Source organism: Calidris pugnax, unplaced genomic scaffold, assembly GCF_001431845.1.
Source record: "Calidris pugnax isolate Ruff unplaced genomic scaffold, ASM143184v1 scaffold68, whole genome shotgun sequence".
NCBI lineage: Eukaryota > Metazoa > Chordata > Aves > Charadriiformes > Scolopacidae > Calidris > Calidris pugnax.
The window spans coordinates 4,903,944-4,927,550 of record NW_015090921.1 but is presented as its reverse complement, the minus strand read 5'-3'; the positions used below and the strand labels follow the sequence as shown (position 1 = coordinate 4,927,550).

Genomic DNA, 23,607 nt, shown 5'->3' with positions numbered 1-23,607 from the left:
GATTAAATCCCTGACATAATCGATGGACAATATATAACTGTTTCCATCTTAGGAACAGATGAGAATTTCCCTTTTATACAGTCACATTCTCCTGCACTTTTTGATTGTACAGCTCATACAGTCATTCTCAAACTCCACACAGTGGCATGGCGTGACTTCTAAGCCACTGGTTAATGCTCAAAATTTCAGGCTCAGCATCCCAAATTTGTAAACAAATACAGCTTAGTCAGTGCATGCATTTATCAATGCAACATAAGCCTCATCTGCGTAGGAGATTCTCACAAAGTATCAGATCAGATTGGAAGATTTGCCCTTTCATCTCACTCCATGCCAAATTGCACCACTTACATACATCGCTATGTCCCAATTGCTTCTCGGATGTCACACAGGGAGGTAACCTCCAAATCACAGATGCCTCCCATTTAGCAAGTTCTGTTACCAGAAATCGAAGTTGAGCAGGCTGGGTTTGAACAAGAGCTCTCCACAGATACCTGTGTTCTGCAAATGATGCTAATGGCTTTTCCCAGTGTTTTGCTCCTGCTCAGTCATAACAGTTGGTCTATTGAGCCAGCACTTGGCTCTGTACCCAGTCCTGGCTGTTCTGTCACCTACCAGCTCCCTTACACACTGACATGGTCAAACTAGCTGATTGTTGCAGATTTACTTTTAACCGAGCCTAACCAAAGCAGTGTCACATGCATTCCTTTCAGTAACAGCAAACTCAACTCAAAATGAACAACATGGAAACAAGAGCCACCTACAGGCTCCCTTGGTATAATTCTAAAAAACTAAAGACTAAACTAGGCCAAATGCTTCAAGTAAACCATTAGCCCAGTCTGAATGACCCATCTGAACGATACAGCACTCTCCTAATGTCACTTTTTGTTACTGAGATACCACACATGGTGCACCTTTCCAGTGTTCTTCATCACATACAAAACATGCTGAATACAACCACTATAAATACGCGGCAACATGTCCCATTCACAGTGCCAGTAGCAGAATATCCCCTGTAGTTTTACAGGTCTTAGCCTGACAGAGATGTTTCATTGTACCCCACCTACCACTGCAAAGTTGTCCTTCTGACTGACCCAAAGGTAGTTTGCCAGAAGCAAGACCAGTCTGAGGTCACTTCTCAACAAGACAACATAATATCATCTGGTCTTCACCTGTCAAATCATCACAGTTCTTCATTGCCAGTGTTATCATACAGCCTTCTGGCTTTGGCCTTACATATTGCTGAGTGCTCCCTCTCCACCAGCAGATCATGCAAAGGGTCGGGGTGACCTGGAATTGGAATGGCCTGGCTCATGGCCAGTGGGACAGGAGCAAGACTGTGCAAGAGGTCGAGAAAAAAAAGGGAAAGCAGACATTATGCCTTTATATGTGGGTAGAGATGGCCATAGAAAGAACAAGATTCCTAGGAGGCATGAAAGTGCCAAGTTACACCTGCATATTGCTGATCTAAAGAGAGCCTCACAGGTCTCAGCTTTCCAGGGAGTCGTGTGAAAACTGCCAGGAAAGCAGTAAGTGCTGGGCTGTTCCAGCAATTAGATGTGCTATTTCTACCAAAAACTACAGACACTGACCTCTTCCCTTTCCACTATAAGAGTAGCAATGTTGTCAGGTATCAAAGTTGTTTTCCTGCATTGAGACAACAAGTATCTGTGATCTGAAATGATCCAAAGATGGGAGGATGGCTGGAGCCAAAGCGCTGTGCAGCCAATGTCTGGGGTAAAAAAAGAATCCATTTTGAGTTAGTGCTTGATGTTTGAGAACATGAGAGTGACACTATCCGGGGATGGACTCCTGCAAATGGAACAGGCTTATTGATTCAAAACTGAATTCATAGCATATTAAAATGATGGCAGTGTATTTGAACTTTCTCTTCTAACTGAAGGCAGAGCTAGACACATGCTCCGTTCCTATGCAGGACATTTCCCTCAAACCATCTACCCGGCTTGTCTCCTACCTGATATGCATATTCCACAATTTTCTCTCCACTAGTGAATACCTGACTCTTTCAGGACTGGATCCGTTGTAAAGAGGGGCAGCACACAATGAGCCACCAAGCATTGTGTACAGCCACCACCACTGTGTACAGAAACAGATCATTACTTAGAATCAGAGCAACTAGTTATTAAAAATGTAACTGAAAACTCTGCTAGAGTTACTTAATTATCTTGGTTTGGCATAAGGTCACACTGGCTCTGAAAGGCACAGTACCACTCACCATCCCTGCTTCTCCTGATAACCCATGCATGTTCCCACTACTTCCTCCTGTGATCCAGCTGAACATTTTAATCTTCTTTTGTGGGGTTGATTTTGTTTTCCACAGGATTAGCTCTCAGTTAGATCAGCAAGCAGGAAAAAGGCACGACTGTCCCTTTGGGCAGCAAGGCGTTCTTAGAACAGTTAAACTGGAGCATGAAACCACATCTTTCACTAAAGTGACCTGAATGCAGATATAAATTTACAGTCTAAATGCAAGATGTTAAAAGTTCAGTGGCTTAAGTCACTGAAAAGATACAAGCCTAAATTAATAGAATGTAACTCTTCTAATTATTTTTTTCTAAGTGCTATCTATAATCAGGGTCCAGGCATTTTCAGGTTTAATGTAAATTTTGCATGGCCAATTTTTTAAGACTCTGTAAAACATTTCTATTTTTTTGTCCTGGACAATGACAAATGGTAAGGATATTTTGCAGTAAATGCTGCAAGGAGCATTAGTTCACCAGAAGCATTAGTTTTCCTTTTAGCCAAACTTCAAAGAAAGTATCACTTTCTCTGCACTTAATACCACATTTGGCTCAGATTCCATTTCTGAATAACTTGTATGGAGCACTAAAAATTGCAGAAGTGATTTCTTCTGAAATGGTAAAATTCTACATTTCTTAGTAAAATACTACCATAGCAAAATTTTTTACTATTTTTATATTGTCATTAAATGGTGGTCTTATCCCACAACTTGGTAACTAACAATCTGGTAATGCATTAGTGAACTAAGTAAGTTTTAAATTAAAAAAAAATAAAAAGTCCCCTTATCATCTTTAGACTTCCAAATACACACGGGAAACAGAAACAGGGGACGAAGAAAGGTCACTTCTAAATGATACCACACAACGGATATTCTCATCCTTCACTTCATTCCTTCTGTCCTGTGGCCATGAAGCAACCTTGCTTGTGGAAGCCATCCAGAGACACCACTTCTCCTGGGTAAGAAGCTACTGGTGTTACAGGAGCACCTTTGCACTGAAATCTCCTCATTGAGCACACTCCCTGGTGAAATTCCACTGAAGCCTCAAATACTCACTGCTTCTGCAGAGGCACAGTGCTTGATGTATTGCTACTTCCTCAACGATATTTCTTCTGTACCTCTGGTTCCCTTTTGCCTAATAAAGGCATTTTGACAACCTTCATTGTGGAGTTTCCTCCAAGTTACACTGTGCGTGTATCAAAATGTTTCTGGATCAGCTTTTAACTTGTGTTCAATTAAATACCTGATTGGACCTGGTAGTTTTAGGTTTCGCATAAAGAACATCAAGAACTTCTTTCTTCCTCAGCTATACACAGCCTAATAACATGTATGGCAAAGTATGGGGAAAGAACCCTGTAAGATTTTTTGAGAAGCCTTGACAAATACAGAGGACACTGCTCCATGCAGTGCCCAAATGTTTCCAAACTGTTGGGAGTCCCTGGAGCTTTTCATGAAGGGTTACTGAGTAGATAGGACAGCAGGATGCAGCTATGTCAAGAAAATCATCTGCATTGTGATACAGAAAGCCCACAGTGAAAAGGATAATCTGTGTCCAAAGGTTTCAGTGTGCAAACATCCTGTAACCTGCTTCAGGGACACCTAATTTAAAACAATGCTATCTATGCTTCACAAACTTAGATGGCATTCACCCAGATTACCTTAGATTCATGGGGTCTGGGCAGTAAGGCTAAAATAGTTTAGAGACATTCCACTCAAGGACATGCTTCTTCTCACCATCTCTCTTCTTTTTGGGGTAGTCTCCTTTCTGTGTAGAGAAAGTTGAACCAGAAGAAGGAATATTTTAAGAATGCACTGGCAAATCAGCATTCTCTATTGTTGCCCAGTTCCAAATTAACTAGGGAAATCATCCTGCCCCAACAGAGCACTGCAAGATGTACTGTTCCCTTACAATAAATTTGTTCATAGCAGTTTACGTGTGGGGAGATTGCTTCTTGCTTTCTTAAGAGACTTGTCATGAGCTTTTCTCATTCTCATAATAGATACATAGTGCAAAGGGCTAAACCAAGGGATGGCTGATGTAAGCATCAAGTCGAGATCTTTTGGTTGAGGCTAGTCCTTTGATGCTCTATTCTATCTGAAGCACTTTCCAACTACAAGCAGATTACAAGAACAGCTTTCCCCATCCAATTTTTATTGGTTTTATCAGTTGTGCTTGGCATAGGCTCTCTTTCGCAGCTAAAGATCAATTATCTTCAATTAAATAACTTTCACATTGTTCTTGAATAATGTTGTCTGTACTCTGTAAGCCTGGAGAAATTACACAAAGCACCCTGACTCTACAGGCTGCAATTAGTAGAATTTTTGCCATTAACTTGGAAAAAAAAGTGATCTTGGCCCCTTTTGTCTAAATCACCTCTTCAGCAGAAGAAACGTTTAGTAGTCAGAGTCTTCAGCAAAACACTGAAGAACATGCTCAAGAACAGCCACAGACACTTTATTGAAGTTAGGCCATTTGCAATTATTTGGTATTACTCTCCCTTCAGTTTCCAGTTTCTGTTTCCTGAAGATAAGTTTCAAACTTGAGTTTAATTGAAAAAAGCCAGCTGATTTAAAAAGAATTCCCAGTGCAACTGGGCTGGCTGGTATATTTTTGTGTTTGCACGTGGCACAGAGCTGCTCAGCTAAATCAGCTTTTTCAGTCTCTCTTGCCAGCTTCCATCCAAGTGAAAAATAAAGGGCTTTTAATCGGGTAGCAAAGCTTTCATTCCAGAGCAAGAAAACAAAGAGGTCTTATGTGCTCTTGTCATCGATGGAGTCACCAGTCTGCTCCCTTGATCCTCTAGTTTCAACGCTGTTTTCCTTCAACCTGATTGCTGAATGTGACAACATAACAGACTGTATGGAAGCATCACTGACCACATTGTGAATTACTGATGGAAAGTATTTTTCTTTTGAATGGTAGTTTCCTATAGATGAAGAAAACGTACTTTCTCAGAAGCTCACAATTTTGGAACTCCAAGTAGAGATCTGTAAACTGCCCACTGAAGGCTGAGAAAGTTTGCCTCACTGTGTTTGGTAAAAACAAAAGAACAAAATTACTCGTACCACAGCCTTGTGCTCTGAGTCTGACGCAAATATGGATGGACAACCCAAGTTTTTTTGACTGCTTCAATAAAATACAAAAATGAAGGGCAAGAAAATGTCCCTTAAGCAGACTGAACTGCTTAAATGTGTTTGACTTCACTTATTGCATCACCATTGCTCTTCTGCCAGGCCCCACTCACTAAACATCTGGAAGAACCACGATCCATGCAGGACATATAGACACACAGGGGGAAAACAGAAGTTAAAAGGTAATAGCAGAAAACTTGATGGATGAGCAGCACAGGCGAGCAGAAACGAGACCTGCCCACTCCAACTGCTCACACCTTGAGCTAACTGGTACCACCTACCATTCCAAGGAAGGGCTGTAGTGGGAAAATCAGAAATAAATGGGGCACACACTGCATTGAATGTACTGTATGCAAGAATCTGCAGCCCTTTGAGGCTCATTTTGAGTAGCCTTTGCTCCTTGAAGCACAAAAACTCCTGCAGGGCTCACATCTCAGTAGGAATTGGAAACCAGGGATTACTGCTCTCTAAATGGCAAGATTGTGCTGCCTCAGCAAAGGCAGAGACCCCCAGCTCCTGCTGGCTTTTGTGGTCAGAATGGGAGCCTTGACTGCTCCAGGAAGGAAAATCTGCTCAGCTGATGCCATTTGATATCCAGAAAAAGTCAGTGAGCTGCTGTATGCCTTCCACAAAGGCACAAGGGAGATCACAGTTGTCCTTGGCAGGTTTGGAGCTTGTTAAAGGGTGAGATAACACACATTCTCCCCAGAAGGCAAGGTCAATCCTCTCTGAAGAGTGGCATTTCCCAGCTGTCACCGACCACAGAGACAGCCCACTCCACAGGGCTCTTGGGAATTCAGCAGCAGCGCCTTTATTCTTCCTCTCCAAAAGGGGGAAAAACTAACTTTCAACATTCAAAAGCAGGTACTTAGCAGATCTGTATCACCCCCATCTTAAGCACTCTGCAGACACCTACAGCAAACTCCCCCACTCCTCTTACCAATAGGAGATAAGGGTTTCTGTACATGAACTCTTCAGCCAGGCGATGCAGCAGCAGGATTGCTGTCTGTGCACTTATAGGAATAAAGACAATCGAAGGCTTCATTCAGATAATTTCAAGAAAACTGTGCATACACACATACACATAGTATTTATTGAGAAGTGCAGTGGAAACTTTACCCTGATAGGGAACTTATCTGGAGTCGGCAGGAAATACAACCAGTGTAACCTGGGTAAGATTCACTTCTGTTTTTGAGGTACTAGAAAAAAAATGTTACCGCTGCACTTCAGAATAGTGCCTTTTTACTCAGACGAAATCAGAATTGCCACAACCTATTCACTAAGAAATGTGACAAAATTATGTACCAAGAGGGAAGGTGAGTGTACTGATGTGCTGTCTCAAGAAATCGCTGTTTACATCTAGATCAGTTAAAGGTGCAAGACTAAACAAGTCCATAGGAAACTCCTCCTACAAGAGTATTCCCTGCTACCAAAGGAGAGGGTTTGAGATTGAGGGCAAAGATAGCTCAGTACTAACGCAATCTGCGTGATGAGGTGCTGGGTTTTTCCCAGATGACTGCAGCACACAGGCAAATCAGATGGTGCTAACCTACACTGCGGCTGGGGTCAGAAGACAATTAAAATTCAACTGAAAAATGGGAAATTATTTGGGGAACGAAAATAAAGAACTACGCAACAGTGGGGTTTAGAAGGCAGCAGGCCAGGAAACTTTCAGTAAGTTTCCAAGCTCCAGTGAGAGCTGAAATACCAACCCTGGTTAGCATCTTTGACAGCTTCCACTACAGCTTACTCTTGGGGATGTCTGAGTCCATCAAGTGTTGCCAGAAAAAGGCCTGTATCCTGTGCCACGCATCTTCTTGGGCTTTGGCATGCTCCCTCCATTGCCCTCCCCAATGCACAAATACCCCAAGCACTTTGTGGATGGAAGCCTGGCACAGAGGCAAGTATGGTGGCTCCAAGAGGTGTCCTGCTCCAGAATAGGAGCAAAACTCCACTTCCCGTCCATGCTGCTGAAGGCGTTGAACAGCATCCCGGCAATAGAGGTCACTTTTCCAGTTTGTGTCATCCAGTCCGGACAAGAGGAGGAACTTTGCCAAGGACCTCTCCATGGGAATGCGACAATCCCAAGTCGCTGGGTCCCTGTGATCATCCAGGACATCTGAAAAATCTACCAGGCCAGATTCGTCACTGGTCTTCATCCTTCCTAAATCATACGGGTGGGGAGGAACAGTGAAGCCATCCCCCCGCAGGGGAATGAAAGAATTAAAACAACTTCCAGATATGCTGACAGCTGCCTTGATTCCAGGTAGAAATGTGGCCATGGAAAGGGCTAGATCACCTCCTTTAGACAAGCCCAAAACGCCAATCCCAGTATCCTTCACCTGAAACACAGTTATGAAACAACCATTATCAACCACTCCTCATTTCCTGGGCTGACATAACATCTCCAGCTCTGCTTCCTCACTCATCACCCAACTAAGACTGCCCGTGTTTTACCCTTCACCTATATTCAGGTTACATCACTCCCATATCTGTCCCTTTGCTAAGCCTCCACAAGAGTGACCTCTACAGCTCCTCAAATTTTCTCCTGTAACGTTTTTTCTTCCTGGTGATTTCTACAGATAACACCTCTTTGCTCCCTCCACATCCCGGCCAGGCACTTGCTCTCAGTATTGTATCTTTTACTGCTCCTGCCTCCAAACCCCCTCAGTCTTCTCTCCTCAGGCCCCCTTTGGAAAACCACTTTTTCATGGGTTTACTTTCATCGATTTTCTTTCATGCTGTTGTTTTTTGATCTTCTGTTTTGTCTTGAAACACATAAGGTTCCTTACACTTGAGGCTGAGCAAGCTCAACAACCATTTAAATCAACTTATTTAAAGTGAAGGCTCTTCACACCAAATTCACTTTGTAATGTGTGTCTTGTAAGATACTCTGGAAGTTTCAGAGCTCCATGAGGAACAAGACAAACAAGCAAGGTTGAACTCTGCTCTTACACTGGCTACATTCCTGGTGTCCACGTGCTAGAAAATAAACAACTTTGTGAAATGAATATTGCATTAAGTAGCATTCCATTCACAGTTTAAATGCTACTTGATTTGTCTTGGTCTCTTTTGGTTTAAGTATAATGATATATTGCTAAAAAACGTCCTTCCCATCCCACATAGTTGTTCAAATACAGCCCCAGTTTCTTAAGACATGGCACACTTTCCAGTGCTACAACCATAAGGGATTCTGTTGTTGAAGTGTTTTATTACTGTCTTTTGAAACTTACTCAGAATCAAAAACCTGTAACACAAACTAGTAGAAAAAGTCAATTGTTTTTTTTCCCTTCTAAAATCTTGAAAGATGCAAAAGGAGAGAAAAAAAATAAGCAATTTTGTCCCTCTCGTCCAGGAACTGCTTTGATTTAATCTTACACAAATGGTGGTTTGCATAACACTCTATGGACTGTAATAAGATGCTGTGCAAAACCAGCTACCTGCAAAACTGGGGTTGAGGCCCATGCTTTTCCATCTCCCAGATCATGCTGTCTTTCAGACAATGCTGTCTCCTTCTAACATCTCAGAAACTTAATTGCATTCAGTGACATATAACATTTCAAATCAGAAAACTGGAAAAGTTTCTATCAGGATGAGCATCATAACTTGTCTCTTACCTGCTGCTGCTTCTGCAGAAAGTTTACAGCTTCCTCAAAATAGTCCAGTTCAAGAATCTCTGGCATAGCAGGGAGATCTTCAAAGGCCATGTAAGCAAGAGCCAGAGTCACAAAGCCTCTGCTGGCCAGAAGACTTGCTCTGTATTCAACAAGACCTCCTCCAGATCCATACAAATCAATAAGTCCAGGGAATGGACCAGGTCCTGCAATGAAAGGAGTGAATGGGTGTATGTATGTGTGTATATATAGATATATATATGTATATATACACTCTCAAAGAGAAAAGTTTCTACAGTTGTCTTTTCGGTAGTGCCACCTCAGCACATATGAGGACAACAGATATCAAAAGGAAATCATCCTCTGAAGCTTACCATGGAGGTCCTCATTCTCAGGCACACACACAATCACTGTAAGGACACTAATTTGGGTATTTCTTCCCCCTCTTAGGAACTCACTATAGGAAGTTCATATAGAAACATGAAATCATAGAATGGTTAGAGTTGGAAGGAACCTTAAAGATCATTGAGTTCCAACCCCCCCCACCATGGGCAGCGACACCTCTCACTAGACCAGGTTGCTCAAAGTCCCATCCAACCTTGAACACCTCCAGGGATGGGGCATCCACAACTTTTCTGGGCAACCTGTTCCAGTGCTTCACCACCCTCACAGTAAAGAATTTCTTCCTGATATCTAAACTAAATGCCCCCTCTTTCAGTTTAAAACCATTACGCCTCATTCTATCACTACATTCCCTGACCAAGAGTCCCTCCCCCTCTCTCCTGTAGCCTCTTCAGGTACTGGAGGGCTGTTATAAGGTCTCCCCGGAGCCTTCTCTTCTCCAGGCTGAATAACCCCAACTCTCTCAGCCTGTCTTCATAGGAGAAGTGCTCCAGCCCTCTGATAATTTTTGTGGCCCTCCACTGCACCCGTTCCAACAGATCCATGTCCTTGCTGTGTTGAGGACTCCAAAGCTGGACACAGCACTCCAGGTAGGGTCTCACAAGAGCAGAGCAGAGGGGCAGAATCACCTCCCTTGAGCTACTGGCCATGCTTCTTTTGATGCAGCCCAGAATGTGGCTGGCTTTCTGGGCTGCCAGCACACATTACCGGCTCATGTTGAGCTTCTCATCCACCAGGCATCCTTTGGGCATCCTTTTTCCGCCATAAATTTCAGCTGAAATTGGCCTAGATGTTCTCAGGCCATGGGGGACTGATGAACAGACAGTACCGCTGCATGAGCTGAGCTTCTTTAGGAACTTTGCTAAAAGCTTTTCCAGGGAAGAAATACTTGAGTTATGAAATGCACCCACAAACCCCAGCACTGACCTATGCCAATTCGGGCTTCAGTATGATCTGGGTAACTGCCCCTGGGCTTCTCAGTTTTCCTCCTGTAGCCATAGGACCTTCATTTCCTGCCACTGCTCTGCCCATTCTTATAGCCAGGATTCCCTTACAAGATTTGGTGTCACAGCAGCTGCAAGGAACTTCTTATTCATTACAGAGCAAGACATCCACATTTAAGTACTGCTCAAGGAACATGAACAGTTCAGGGCTCAGAGCAGCTTTACGCAGGATTCAGTCTTGGCACTGTTTCTGTAGGGAGCTGTGGAATATGACGCCTGTTTAATTAAAGACCTTGCTTTTCTCATTTGTCTCCCATCTTCCTAAGTATCCAAGGTGGTTAAGCTGCTCAACTAGATAGAGACTTCTTTCTTTGCCTTTTCTGTAGCCAAAGAGAGAGATGGAGAGACAAGTCCAGAGCCTGCAGGAAGATCCGTGGCATCTGTTGGAGCAGCCTCGGCTGGCTGCAGCCCGAGTCCAGTGCTCCCACCACACCTTGCCATTCCTTGCTCCATGGCTGGAGCTGTCACACCTCACAGCTCTGCCGAAGACCAGGAGCCTCTTTGTCCTGTCAGCTAAACAGAAGAGCTAAGAAATAAACACAGTTTTCCCCAGACCTCTCACTGCAGGAGAGGTCCTGACCTTCCTCAGCTAGAACAAACAGGACATGCCTCATGTTACCATTGCTGCCCTCCTGGCAGCCCCCTGCCTCAGCCTGGGCAATACCTGCTCTTCCCTGCTCTGCTGTGAGGATCCAAAGTAGCTGGACCAAGCACAGGCTGAGGGAACCATTAGCTGAGGCTTTGCTCTGGGTTGCCAAGTGCATCCAGGAGCCACAGGGCGCAATACGTGGTTTAAGTCACACCTGGAAAACCAGAAGAGAATTAAAACTCACCAGGAGGGAGGAAAAGGGTTGCTTTCAGGCGACCTTCTCTGACCGAAATCCTCTTCACCCCCTCTCCTAAAAACCATCGCTCATTGGTGCATTTTCCCAGCAAGTGGTTCATGTCCCCGTGACCCTCATACACTTCCAAGTCCACACAGAAAGGGGTCAGGACGTTCCTCTTTGCCAGCCGCTTATAGGGCGTTTTAGACTGCAGGGACCAGAGCAGCCCCATCGGCTCCACTCCTGAATAGCTGCCCCCCAGTGCAGGGGAGCGGCTGAGGTCCAGCTCGCCGTTGTTCCCAGCTCTGTAGTGAGCGTGGGCTTGGAAAAGTTCCCCGCTCTCGTCCACCAGGCTGGCTCGGAGGGTGACAGCCTGCTGGGGCTGGAGACCCGCCACGCAGATCTGCACGGGGTCATCGAACAGACACCTGGGGGAAGGCAGAACCGTCACCTGCACCGACATCCCAGCTCTGCTGGCGGGGAGAGGAGCTGCTCTCGTTTGGTGGCGAGACACGGGCTGCGTGGAACAGGATCCTCAGGAGCCTGTCGCTTCTCAGACTTAAAATCTCTGCCCGAAGTCCAGGAGGAACCACGGTGACTGCTTCCTTCAGCTGGCAAGCACGGGCTGCTGGGAGTTGTAGTTCAGAGCACGCCTCCCTCCGGACAGCCGGGGTTGAAAGGTGGAACAGTGACACCATCCACTCACATAGAACACGAGCTGTCATTTGTTCCCGCAGCGCGGTCTTACTTTTGATTATAGAGGGAGACTAAATCAAAAAGCCAGAAGTGACAAAAAGAGATATTCAAGTTGCCTTCCCTCTGACTGTGGGAAAGTCCGGATTCGACTGCAGAACTGGCTCGGGCACCTTCTCCAAGGAGCAGGGAACACAAACAAGCTGGGAAGCCTGAAGTAACGTGATATCTTAATCTAGCACTGAAACAAAGCCTGCCCTTAATTGCTCAGGAGTTTTTAGTAACTTTTGGACAAGCACCACAAAGTAAAACGATGCCTTATGCTTTAACCATATTCCTTTAAAAAATAAAAGAAACAGACAAATTGAAAGAATTATTATCTTTTTTCCTTCACGATAGTTAATCTTGTATAAAGTATTTTGTAAAGTATTCTGTATTTTCCTAAATAATACCTGGAAAATAAATTTCCCACCACATCACTATGTTTCTAAGGAACTGCCAGAAGATTTGATGATAAATACCAACTTTTGGTTTTCATAAGCAACAAAACCACCTTTGCATAGCCTTCTAGTCTTACTCTGTGGGTCTCAGACACGTGAGTAACCTCATCCCATTCAGTGGAAATCCAAATGGGAATTAAGGCTGCAGAAACAGGCTCCTGGTTCACACAACTCGCCTGACTATGTGATAGGTGGCAATTAATGGCAAAGGAATTAAACAATCAATGAGGCTACAAGCTGCAGAATCACGTATCGTGCCACGAGGCTGTAGGTGATGTGCAGACTGACTGTAGGTCTGGCAAAGCACCTAAAATCACCACTCAGGATGTAAGAAAATGCAGCTACATTTAAATACAACGGTGAAAGAAATTAAAAAAAACAACAATAAACACATGTAGCTTAACATGGATTGACTTTTGCATGTCCTCCTAGATGTCTTCCACCCGTCACATCATTTGGAAAAAAAGTCCTAAGTTTGTACAGAAATAGACTTTTAAACTGACCTTTTATTGCAGAAGTTGTAATTTCTCACCATCAAAAGACCACAGCCACTGAACTTAGTGAATTACAGCTGGACAGGAGTTTTGCCTGAAGCAGAATGCATGTGTTGGACAGATGCAGTCTGATGCACTGGTGGATGGCAGAGCAGATTCCTCCTTGTCACTTGGGTTATTAGGAAAACAGTCTGTAGATCTAAACAAACAGTCCTGGCTTCTGTTTGGGATTTCCAAAACCTGGATTGCCTCCCTTCAAACTTTACTTTGCTCACCATCACCGAGGCAACATGCAAAGACCTAAAAATACCATCGTCAAACCTTCTATTACAAGCCAAAGAATCTGGCCAACTGATCTGGACTCTAAAATCAAGCAAAATAGCCATGATCCATTTGACAGATGCTGTTGAGGATAACTTAATGTTCAGTTCTTTTCATTTAAATCATGTTTGTACTCCAGTCACAGATGCTGATGAATGTATCACACCAGAGAGAAAGATCACAAGCTCGAGTCCCCCACCTCTGCTACGACACTTTCAGGGCTTTTGTGAGACAATCTAGTAGTTGATAATAGCTGTACTTCAGGTCATATTCCATGTCATACCAATAATTCACTGAGGAGACAAAAAAAAAAGAAAAACATTTCTAAGGCAAGAATGTAATGATTATGTAATGATTTACAAACATGTTCATGCAGCTTGGCTTTTCCTTATTACTGACTGAACTTTAAAATGAGCAAATCTTTGACTACAGCCAAAAATAATATAAGCAAACATTAGAGATCTTTAATAACGCTGCCAATGCAACTCTGTCTTAATCCAAATGAACTCCTCTTCAGACTCTACACTGGGGATTCCTTGGAGCAGAAGCTGGCAAAAATTTTAGGAACAGAAAATGTATGCTTCTATTTAGACCAAAAATACCAAATATACCACAAAGTTTAATATCTAGATAGGAGCCTTTCTTCCTCTGAGCGTGTAAAGGATCACAAATTCACCACTACTTCACAATGGTGATCAATTAGATGGTGCTTTAATTTGGCTTCTCACTTTAATTTTGGTATACATCTGCTAGAACAAAAAATAAGCCAAGCAGTATAATATTGCACCAATGGTTCCTGAAGGATATACTCCAGCTTCAGTCATCTGCTGGACCAGACCCAGACAATATTGATTTTTTGAGTGTATTCAGACTGTAGCGCAATTAACAGACCAAAGGTCAAATAAACTCAGCAATTCTTTAGCACTTCTGCTAGACAGGGAAAAAGAGAGTGAGTGGCTGGGGGCTTGCAACTGGAAGCAACTCTACTTTTTCTAAAAATATCTTTAAGGAGTGATGCAGCAGTACTGGGAAAAGAGAATCAGAAACACTGCTTTACTGCTAGCTTGCTTTTTTATCACAGTATCACGAATCCTGAGGGAAAAAATGCCTTGCAGTATTTGCAGTGTTGCACAAATAGTAATGTTATGTTGTTCAGAATACTTTATTGGACAGACAGGGTTATTTCAGGTAAAGGACAGCAAAAACCTCTTCCTCAAACCTTGCAAAACCGACACACAATAATGATAATGCTTTGCACCATCCCCACCCCTTCACCTCCAGCAAACAAGCAATGCTTGAAATTCTGGAACTCTCTTGGGTATGGAAAAAAAAGATAGAGAGATATGATGATAAATCCTACAAAGAAAGAGATGACATATCTTTTGATAAGTGTTGGGGAACAGTAACACAAGCAGAGGCTTATTAGCAAGGTAAGAGATGTGGGTCAGAGCAGATTCCAGCTCACAGGACATGTTGTGCCTACATTCATGCCTAAAACTCATACATTTCGTGTTTCCTTTTCTTCCCCCAGACCTTTTGTGCTGATGTGCTAAGGGCACACGCACCAGGCAGTGTCTCTGTGAAAGGTATGCAGATGAGCAATCTGCAGTTAGCAGCGGAGGCAGACAAACTGCTTAGCTCCATGTCATCAACAGAAACTGGATCATGATCACTGAATTCTTCTCTGGGCTTGACAACTAGCCAAGACTTACTCTTCTGCTCTATCCCTAGCACTTGTCAGCAATGCTATGAATTATAAGCCAAAGAGACTGCAAGGAGATAGCCTCATGGCACCTGTCAAGATTGCTAGCTCCTCCTGAGGGGAGGCAGATGATCTTAAAAGGACCTTTGGTCTCAGTTCTGTGTTGCTGTGGGGTATCTGGCTGCACACCCACCACAGTTCAAAAACATATCTGGAAATACTGTGCATTTTACCTGCTATACAGCCATGTGATTGCTGAACGTGATGGAACCAGAGAGAAGGCAGGTATAACATCTCACCAGCTTTCACTGTACACTGCAAAGGTTTTGCCTGAGCATACTCTGGATACTGTTCCAGATTCGGATTCAATGGGTCCAGGGGGATCCAAGGCACCTAAAAGCAGAAGAGGAGGTATATGGTACTGACCCTGGCAAAAAATTCCACCAAGCTTCCAGAAAAACAGCTGGTAACCAAACTTACTAGGTTACCAAACATGTATTTTGCCTAGCAAAACATGTACAGCTACATAGCTTTCCACATTCAACTCAGAGAAGGTCAAGGATGCAAAAATTTGCCTTCAGCAAAGCATTTCTAATTAGGGAAAAGGTGCTAAATGTCAGACATGAAATTTCAATGTCGTGGCATACCTTGAAAACACATCCAGCCCTCTAAGTCACTTGTTCCTCGTACATTCAGTACTCAACTATTTCATCTGCACCACTCTTTTTAGAAATTCCTTTCTTCTAAAGCTCCGGTCTAATTTTATTCCCAGCAGCTAAAACCCCTCTTCCTGCAGGGAAATCCCTGTTGCCTGATTAATTTCTTCTGTGCCCTACAGAGTTATAAACCTCAGCATCCACCTTACTGCATCTCACGCTCCCCTGAGATTCCATGAGCACCACTCTGGAAGCAGAGAAAAAGCCCCAGAACAAGTTCAGCTGTAGCATTAGTCACACGTTGCAGAGATAAAAGGAGAGAGATTAGATACAAAAGGCTACTGAGTTGTTCTAAAGTGCCTCCAGATCTATAGACTGTAAACAAATAAATATTGCTACTACTATGAAAACACAATTTATTCATTGAGATGGATATGTTTAATTGCAGCAGGTGATACTGCTATAAAGCAAAATCCAGCCCTGAGTACAGGATGAAAAGAAAGTGAATGCAGAGGAGTCTATTTCAGTCTCAATAAAATCAGTTCCTATTTTATTGACTGATTTAAAAGTCTTTCACTGGATCTATTTAAGTTTGATGCAAGGAAGACAGTTTATGATATCAACGGATTCAGGTGTGCAGTACAATTCTGTACTGGAACCTGGGTATACTTTGAGAATAGTAAAACACAAATGAAATATCTGGGCATTCTTTTTCCAATAATGAAGGATTTCTAAGTATTAACCAATATGCTCAGTTTGAGGGGTCAGCAGTGCCCAAAACTATCTTTGCTGTATTGACTGTGTTCTTTAGATACTTTTTACCTTTTCCTCACTCTTCTCATCCACAATTTCAAACGAGCCATCTTCTGATACCCGGTAGGTTGCTGGCTGATAGAGCTCTGCAACCACAGAAAGAATTAAATGGTACAAATCATAGTAGTACTCAGAGAAACTAATGGCAAGGCATGTCACATTTTCACCACATAAAAGAATAATTAAGACAAAACTATTTTTAACTTACTGTTCTCATTGTCCTTCCCTTTGTCCATTTCAATTTTCAACTTGTTTCTTAATTTTATTTTTTTTAAGTCAGCCTGAATACTGAACTGCCTTCCTTTTTGGAATTCCAACCTTCTTTCTTCATGGGACGTATTCTCCTCAAAAGCCATTTTACTCCCTGTCCTATTTTGTTCCAGTAACTGTCTTGTTTCCCTTTTGGAAGCCATAAATACATTCTTGACTTACACATTGTTCTGTATTCTGCCCTTTCTTCTTAGGGATGTCTAGCAAGATAGCATTCACAAGAGTTATTACTGACTTGTGGCCAGCCTTTCATTTCTAATTTTATCTGATAAGGCTCATCAACTGCTTCAGGTACTGCAGGTTTCTTTTCTTCACTGCTCCAGCACATGGGGTTTTCTAAGCCCTTCTCTGAGAGAGTTTCTCTCCATTAACCTGTTGTTGAAAAAGATGTTGCCTTTTTACTACACACTATAAAATGTAGGCATTCTCTCTGTTCCATTCTTTAACAGGAACTTGTTTTACAAAGTATGACTTGTGATATACGTGTATTTCATACAGTCACATATACATGGCACCACCTCTCCTACGAGGACAGGCTGAAACAGATGGGGTTGTTCAGCCCGGAGAAGGCTCTGGGGAAACTGCATTGCGGCCTTTCAATATATAAAGGGGGTTTATTAGAAAGATGGAACAGGACTTTATATACCAAGTTTTCCCAGAGAAGTTGTGTATGCCCCATCATTGGAAGTCTTCAAGGTCAAGTTGGATGGAGCTTTGAGCAACATGGTCTAGTGAACGTCAGAGATCAGATGATTTTAAAAGCCCCTTTCAAGCCAAACCACTCTACGATTCTATGATTTGAAGGTTTTAAACAAAATAAAACCAGTATAAATAAAATATTGTAGCAGTGCACATATCTAGGCAAAATTACATCAGTGTTGTATAGCACTCTACACTCACTTAATCTGATGGTTTGAAAGTCAAGGAATGGGAAAATATAGTCATTTTATGAGGCATAAAGTTAAGTTGTCCATCTTCTAGATGAGAATGCAACATAACAAACTATTACTGTGCACACAGGAAAGCAATATAAAGAAACAGAAAACGAGCAATGTGAAGTAATGCTGCCATAAGAATCTTTTTCATTTCTCCAGTTTTCAGAGATTCAGTAAGTAACCTGAATATTTCATTAAAATTACTTATTTTTCAGCCTCCTGGCTTTTTTCCTGGAGAAAAGAATAAGCAGGCAGAATCCAAACCTGTCAAACATCAACAAAGACACGCTACAATACTGACAAGATACCGAAATACTGAAATATTCTAAAGCTGAAGAGACTGCCACCATTGAGTATCAATAAACTTTACAGGACAGGAAAGCCTGACCTCAGGGTAATGCTTGCATTAAAAACTCCCTGCAGCACAACATTGAAGAGATTTCTGTTCACACTGGAAAGTGTGACACTGCATAAACATCAAATTGTTATCTCTGTTTCCATTTTCATATTTTTCAATATTTTAGTCTCTCCTCCTTCCAACCTCCAGACATATTGCACGGAAAATTATGTACCATATGGGATGAAGGGACGGTCACTCGGTGGATGCAGTAGAAAATGTTTCTCTCCAGATATCACACAGTACAAGTTCTCATAATGATCTTTATGCACTAGGATTGAGAAAGAGATGTAAAGAAAGAAAATCAGCATTGTTTCCTACTCTACAGCAGAAACAACAGTAAACCAAAAGTGCCGGCTTGTCCTCATTGTCAGGCTGCTTTCTCCTCTTGTGGCAGTGAGAGTGGAAAGTAACAATACAATGTTGTAACAATGTATTATAGAAAGTAAATTATCAGTGCCTTGCCTGACACAATGTCAGGTAGATGCCCCGAGAGACACAGCAGCAAAAAAAGCACATTAAAGTAGAACTGCCTTGTCAGAAAAAACACACAGTCCTACGGAGCCACTAACTCAAAAGAAGCCCACTTAAACCTGTGCTGAAAGCAGCCAGAAGGCTTACAGCACCACACAATACGTACAGGATGTCACCGCAGCCGATTCCCCCAGCCAGAAATTCACAGCATCGGGCTTCTTCCCTGTACGGTTGAGGAACAGAGGAATGTCGTCAACAAAAAAAGTTGTCATGTTCAAAAGCATTTCAAATCATTTTCTGCCAATTTCTGCCTTTTAACTTCCTTCAGAACTATGACAGGTTTCACTGCAAATAGCGCTCTGCGAGCAACAGCAACCACATCTACACTGGAAGCCCATCAGACTTCATGGCACAGCACCATCCACCCCAAATTGATGGTTACAACACTCTGAATCCCTAAGACTTAGCTCACAGAGAAACTAGAGCACATCTACATAAAGCTGCAAAAAGAAGGTGAGATGACAGTAAATAATTTTTATTGACACTTTAAGGAAAGACATGCTGTAAAACAGAAACCAACTGAAACAGAGCAGCACTTAACTAGAAACACCTGTAATTTCACCAAAGGAGGCGGAGGCTGTGTGTTGTTTCACTCACTCCTTACACCAGCTTTGGTAGCAACAGCATGAATCTGAGTTGAAACATGACTCTAAATCAGAGAAAAGCCACTGTATGAAAAGAAGTGCTACTGGCACGATCACCACGTTGTTTCAGTTGTGACGGTCCCAATAAACAACTGAGATACTGATTCTGGAGTAACCCAAACCCAAAACTTGGATTACTCTATCATTAAGTATTTTACTTCTATTTTCTAAGGGGATGAAACCAAACTAAACTGTGGTACCCAGAAGTAGAACAAACATTCACCATGTAATTAGCACAATTGTTTTAAAGTTCCATACAAAAGATTTACTGAATACAGGAGAAATAGAAGGTTTACCCAGTGCCTCACTCATCCATGGGATGTCTGGCTGCACATCACAGACAAGTTCAGGGAACTCCTCAGTGAGGTTTGAACACTGCTTCTGCACATAGAATACGTTGGGAGAGGTCACTTTCTTCTCCACAATGTCCAAAAAGTCCACGAAAGGCATTTGACGCTCCTCTGGCATGACAAAACGGTCCTGAAACACCGCATCTGCATAACCATTTGGTGTTACTGCCACACTCACTACCTTGGGACCTACTACCTCCCTGCAAAATAAATCAAAGGTTTATGGCCAGACCTGCAATCAGCCCATGTATTGGACACTGGTTACTTTAAAAAGAACGTCTTTTATGGGCAGCAAAAATAAGAAGCCTAGCTTTCCACAGCTGGGTGTCTCTAGGCTAGACTATAGATTTTCTACTGCCTAATAAGACCTCTGGCATTCTGCTCTGATTGCTCCTTGTGGCCAAGGCAAACACAGTATCTTTTGCCCCTCTAGATTCTAACAGGTGAGTTCACCAAGGAGCTCCCTTTCCCTCTGCAGGCAGAGGGCCCTCTTCAGCCACTTCTTTTCACAAATCATGGTGGAGCCTGATATTCTCAGGACCACTCACAGAACCACCAGATCTGGGGGCCACATGTTCAAAAGCAATCGAGGAGCAAGAAAGGGTGGACAGAAACTGACAGACACATACATTGTGACGCTAACACAGCCCTTATATCCGTGAGAAAATTAATTTTAAACCTAGGTTTACTATTAAATAAAGCCTAACTAGGTCTAACCAGAAATCCCCTCTCAAAAAAGAACTTAAAAAAAAAAAAAATCAGTCATTGTTAAAACACTCATAATTTGGTTCTGTTTTTTTTTTAAAAAAAACACAACAAAACAAAACAAAAAACAAGGTGTACTCAGTCACAAACAAGTCATCCTGTTCTTACAGTGCTACAGTGCCCCACTCCAACTGGGAGGCCACAGGGCAGAGTACAGGCCACAGCAGAGCGATGGAACTGATTTTTGATAGCCCGAGCCTGCTGGGTGCACGCAGTCAGAACACCTGCCCTCCATAATGCATCCAAACTGGACAGGACAGTAATGTTTGCAGGAAAAAATTTACACACGAATTTGACAAGACTGGAACACCTCTACACAGAAGCACGGAAGAATCTGAGGTAATCTTAAGGATAAAAACAAAGATTAACCAAGGGGGCCTTTCAATGAGGTCAACCAAAATCACCCACCAGTCCTACTCCAAAGCTCCTTCATACCTGAGGTACGCTGAGGTCCATTTCTTCAGAGCTGGCCAGTGGTTGATAGCATTCCGAATTATACAAGGTTTATTCGGACTCACCCATTCTCGATAAAATTCCAGTGGGGACGGAGGCCTGTCAAGATAGGGTATGGACTCTGTCCACCCCAGCTCTGTCCGGGCAAACGAGAAAGTGTTTTACTTGGTGTCCTGAGAGAAGTACCCTCTGCCAACACACTGTAACTGGCTTCAAAGCCCATCCCACAGGTGCTCAACTGAAAGCAAATGGTGGAAAGCAAATGGTGTGCTGTTGTCCCACAGCTCCAGAAATAGCTCTGTTAAAAACCAGAGGCTGTTGGGGAGGGTTTCAGTGGCAGAGGGATACCTCAGGCTGTCACCCTGCTACTCTCCTGCTCTCAGCCACAGAGGAGGCCACGCCGCAGGCCCACAGGAGAGTGGGCAAGGAGGACATTTGTGACAGGAGATTCACCTCTGATACAGAAATGACACCACAGAACATTTTCAGAAGCTGGACTACTACTTTGTTTTTCTACTTTAAACAAAGGAAAATAACCTAAAGGGGCTGCTTTCTCGAGTTCCGTTTTTGCAGCAGCCTTTCTGCTGCTCCTTCACCTTAGAAACTGAGTAGGGGCGAGGACGCTCCACCTCAACCCACGCAGCCGCCATTTGCAGCTGCTGCGGCCCACCGGAGCGCCGAGGCGTCCGCACGCCGAGCTCTTCTCCCCTCATGCCGGGCTGGGGCCGCTGGAGAGCGCCGGGGCCCGGCCCTCGATCCCCGCGGCCTTCCCCCTCCCTTCCCGCCGGGCTGCCCCCCTCGACCCGGCCCCTCCGGGCCTGCGGCCCAGCGCTCACCGCGGGCCTCCCGCGGGAAAGCGGCCAGGCAATCCCCTACGGCCCGCATCGCCGCACCCTCCGCCATGCCCAGGCGGGGAAACCGAGCGAAGCCAAGTCCAGCCCGGTCCCGGAGGAGGAGGTGCCGCCGTCCGTCTCCTCCCTCGGCGCGGCCTTTCTGTCCTTCCCCCGCCCCCCCTCAGGCCCCGCCCTGAGGGAAAGAAAATGGCGGGCGCCGGGCGGGAGCGCGCGACGGCAGCCGGTTAACAAATGATCACATTTTTATTGAAACGGTTTAAGACACGGAGTACAAATGAATACAGAGTTAAAAACTGCTCCCGGAGAGAGCCTCACAGTGCAAAAAAAAAAAAAAAAAAAAAAGAAAACCCAACAAAACGATTTTTATTATTATCGTTCCAAATAATTAAAAAAAAAAAAAAAGAGACATTTTAAAGGAGTATTTTTACCTAAAGCCAAAAGTATAAAAACACACATTTATAAATAAAGCAGGAGGGATATTTTTTTTTTCCGTTTTGTTTTTCAAAGGGGTGAAGGAAGAGGGTGATGGGGGAGAGCCCAGGGAAGGAGTCTCCAGCCTGGGGACAGGCGGAGGGGACATGGCTTGTTCCTAATGCTGCCGGCCCTGCGTCCCCCCTCGCTTCACAGCCCCTCGCCCCCACGGACATAGACCCAGCTGCCCCCCGTGTTACCTGCACACAGGATGTGAAACATGAGGGACGGTGGCCTTGTCCGGAGAAGGGAGCACCTGCTCGCTCAGGGACTGCTCTAAGACCTGTTAATTTTAATGAGGTTTTTGTCATTTTAGTTTCCTGGATGCTACACATCCAAAGGGGTGGGATGGAGGGGAGACACTGTATGCATGCATGAATTTACCAATGGTGTTTAAATACCTGTATTTCATTTCTTCTTATATATAATTATATACATATTCTTTTTAAAAAAAAAAAAAAAAATTAAGTTCGTATGTTTCTACTCCCGGAAAGCAACTCCCGATTCCTCTGAGTCTGCAAAATGGGGGGCTGTGGAGGGGGCTTGCTGTAAGGCCAGCCCCAACCACCACCTGGGAGGGTCCCCATGGAAAGGAGAGGACAACCTGAGAGAGGAGGTGGAAGAAGGACAGACTCCCATAGGCACAGCTCCTGGGTGCTGCGGAGGGGTGAGGAGGAGGAGGAGGAGGAAGGCGCTGCCTGCCTGCAGCAAGAAATAAAACCGACAGAGTTTGCTGCCCTCTCAGGTTGCAGCCCTTCCTGCTGCACCGGTTCTGAGGGCCCGAGAACGAACCAAGGGGTCCCACAGACAAAGTAATACTATTTACAAGATGGGGAGAAAAAAAAAAAAAAGAACCCGAACCAACAACTGTTCTCACTTCAACCAGGAATGTTGGGTTGGAGGGGACATAATGTACGTAAAGAGGACAGGTAGGTCCAAATTACTTTTTCAGGCTTTACGTTAAACAAATAACTTGTCTTAATACAGACACCTGGTTGTGCCTGTGCTAACACCCACACAAACCAGTTCGAGGGATAGACTCAAGTTTATTACCTCCTCCCACAAGCCTCTTCACTTCCCAGGCAGTTACCCTTCAGTATTTCTCTACTACCTGGCGCAATGGACAGCCTGTGGTGAAACATATTCACAAGGTGCAAAATGTAACGCATTTAGGCTCTCTTTGTTCTGTAAACTAGAATTTTTAGCAATATTTCCTACTGCCAGCAATAGGAAGCTACCAGGGAAGAATGAGTTGGATCAGTCTCAAATTATAAAGAGCAACACTATCTCCTCACCCCTCTCAGCAACAAACTTGTGGCACCAGCATCTCCTTTACTGGACTTCTCTCTCTTCTACTCAATTCGTAACATCCAAGCCTTGGGCAAACAGCTCGCAACTTTGCTATTTAAGAATAAAGAGTTGCTTAGAGGACAGCAAGCGAAGAAACAAGAGGCCCAACAGCACATATTTAAAAAACAACCCCCTTTCAATCCATTCGTCAATTACAGATCACCATCTCAAT

At 43.7% G+C, this 23,607-nt stretch overlaps 2 protein-coding genes across 2 annotated transcripts; both read right to left on the bottom strand.

Moving 5' to 3' along the window:
* Positions 1–6,442: 6,442 nt before the first annotated feature.
* Positions 6,443–13,026, bottom strand: LOC106892795 (acyl-coenzyme A thioesterase 1-like). Its single transcript, XM_014950302.1, has 4 exons — positions 12,930–13,026; positions 11,243–12,000; positions 9,007–9,209; positions 6,443–7,731 (listed from the first exon to the last, which is right to left on the bottom strand). The coding sequence occupies exons 2-4, from the start codon at positions 11,694–11,696 to the stop codon at positions 7,129–7,131; spliced, it is 1,260 nt and encodes a 419-aa protein (XP_014805788.1). The 5' UTR covers positions 11,697–12,000; positions 12,930–13,026; the 3' UTR covers positions 6,443–7,128.
* Positions 12,822–21,726, bottom strand: JMJD7 (jumonji domain containing 7). The gene is made up of 8 exons (XM_014950303.1): positions 21,597–21,726; positions 20,743–20,896; positions 19,489–19,742; positions 18,655–18,711; positions 18,190–18,285; positions 16,422–16,498; positions 15,177–15,336; positions 12,822–13,534 (listed from the first exon to the last, which is right to left on the bottom strand). Exons 1-8 carry the CDS (start codon positions 21,661–21,663, stop codon positions 13,446–13,448), a joined length of 954 nt encoding a protein of 317 aa, XP_014805789.1. The 5' UTR covers positions 21,664–21,726; the 3' UTR covers positions 12,822–13,445.
* Positions 21,727–23,607: the final 1,881 nt, after the last annotated feature.

Bases quoted from the DNA above. Each gene is read 5' to 3' on its own strand.
- LOC106892795 (XM_014950302.1), bottom strand. From the start codon at position 11,696: ATGTCGGTGCAGGTGACGGTTCTGCCTTCCCCCAGGTGTCTGTTCGAT. The intron at 9,210-11,242 runs GTGAGTTTTAAT...CTTTCATTGCAG, and splicing joins AACCCTTTTCCTCCCTCCTG to GACCTGGTCCATTCCCTGGA. The intron at 7,732-9,006 runs GTAAGAGACAAG...ACTGTGTTTCAG, and splicing joins TTCTGCAGAAGCAGCAGCAG to GTGAAGGATACTGGGATTGG.
- JMJD7 (XM_014950303.1), bottom strand. From the start codon at position 21,663: ATGGCGGAGGGTGCGGCGATGCGGGCCGTAGGGGATTGCCTGGCCGCT. The intron at 18,286-18,654 runs GTACGTATTGTG...TCTCAATCCTAG, and splicing joins ATCGGCTGCGGTGACATCCT to TGCATAAAGATCATTATGAG. The intron at 15,337-16,421 runs GTAAAAAGTATC...TTCTGCTTTTAG, and splicing joins ATGAGAAGAGTGAGGAAAAG to GTGCCTTGGATCCCCCTGGA.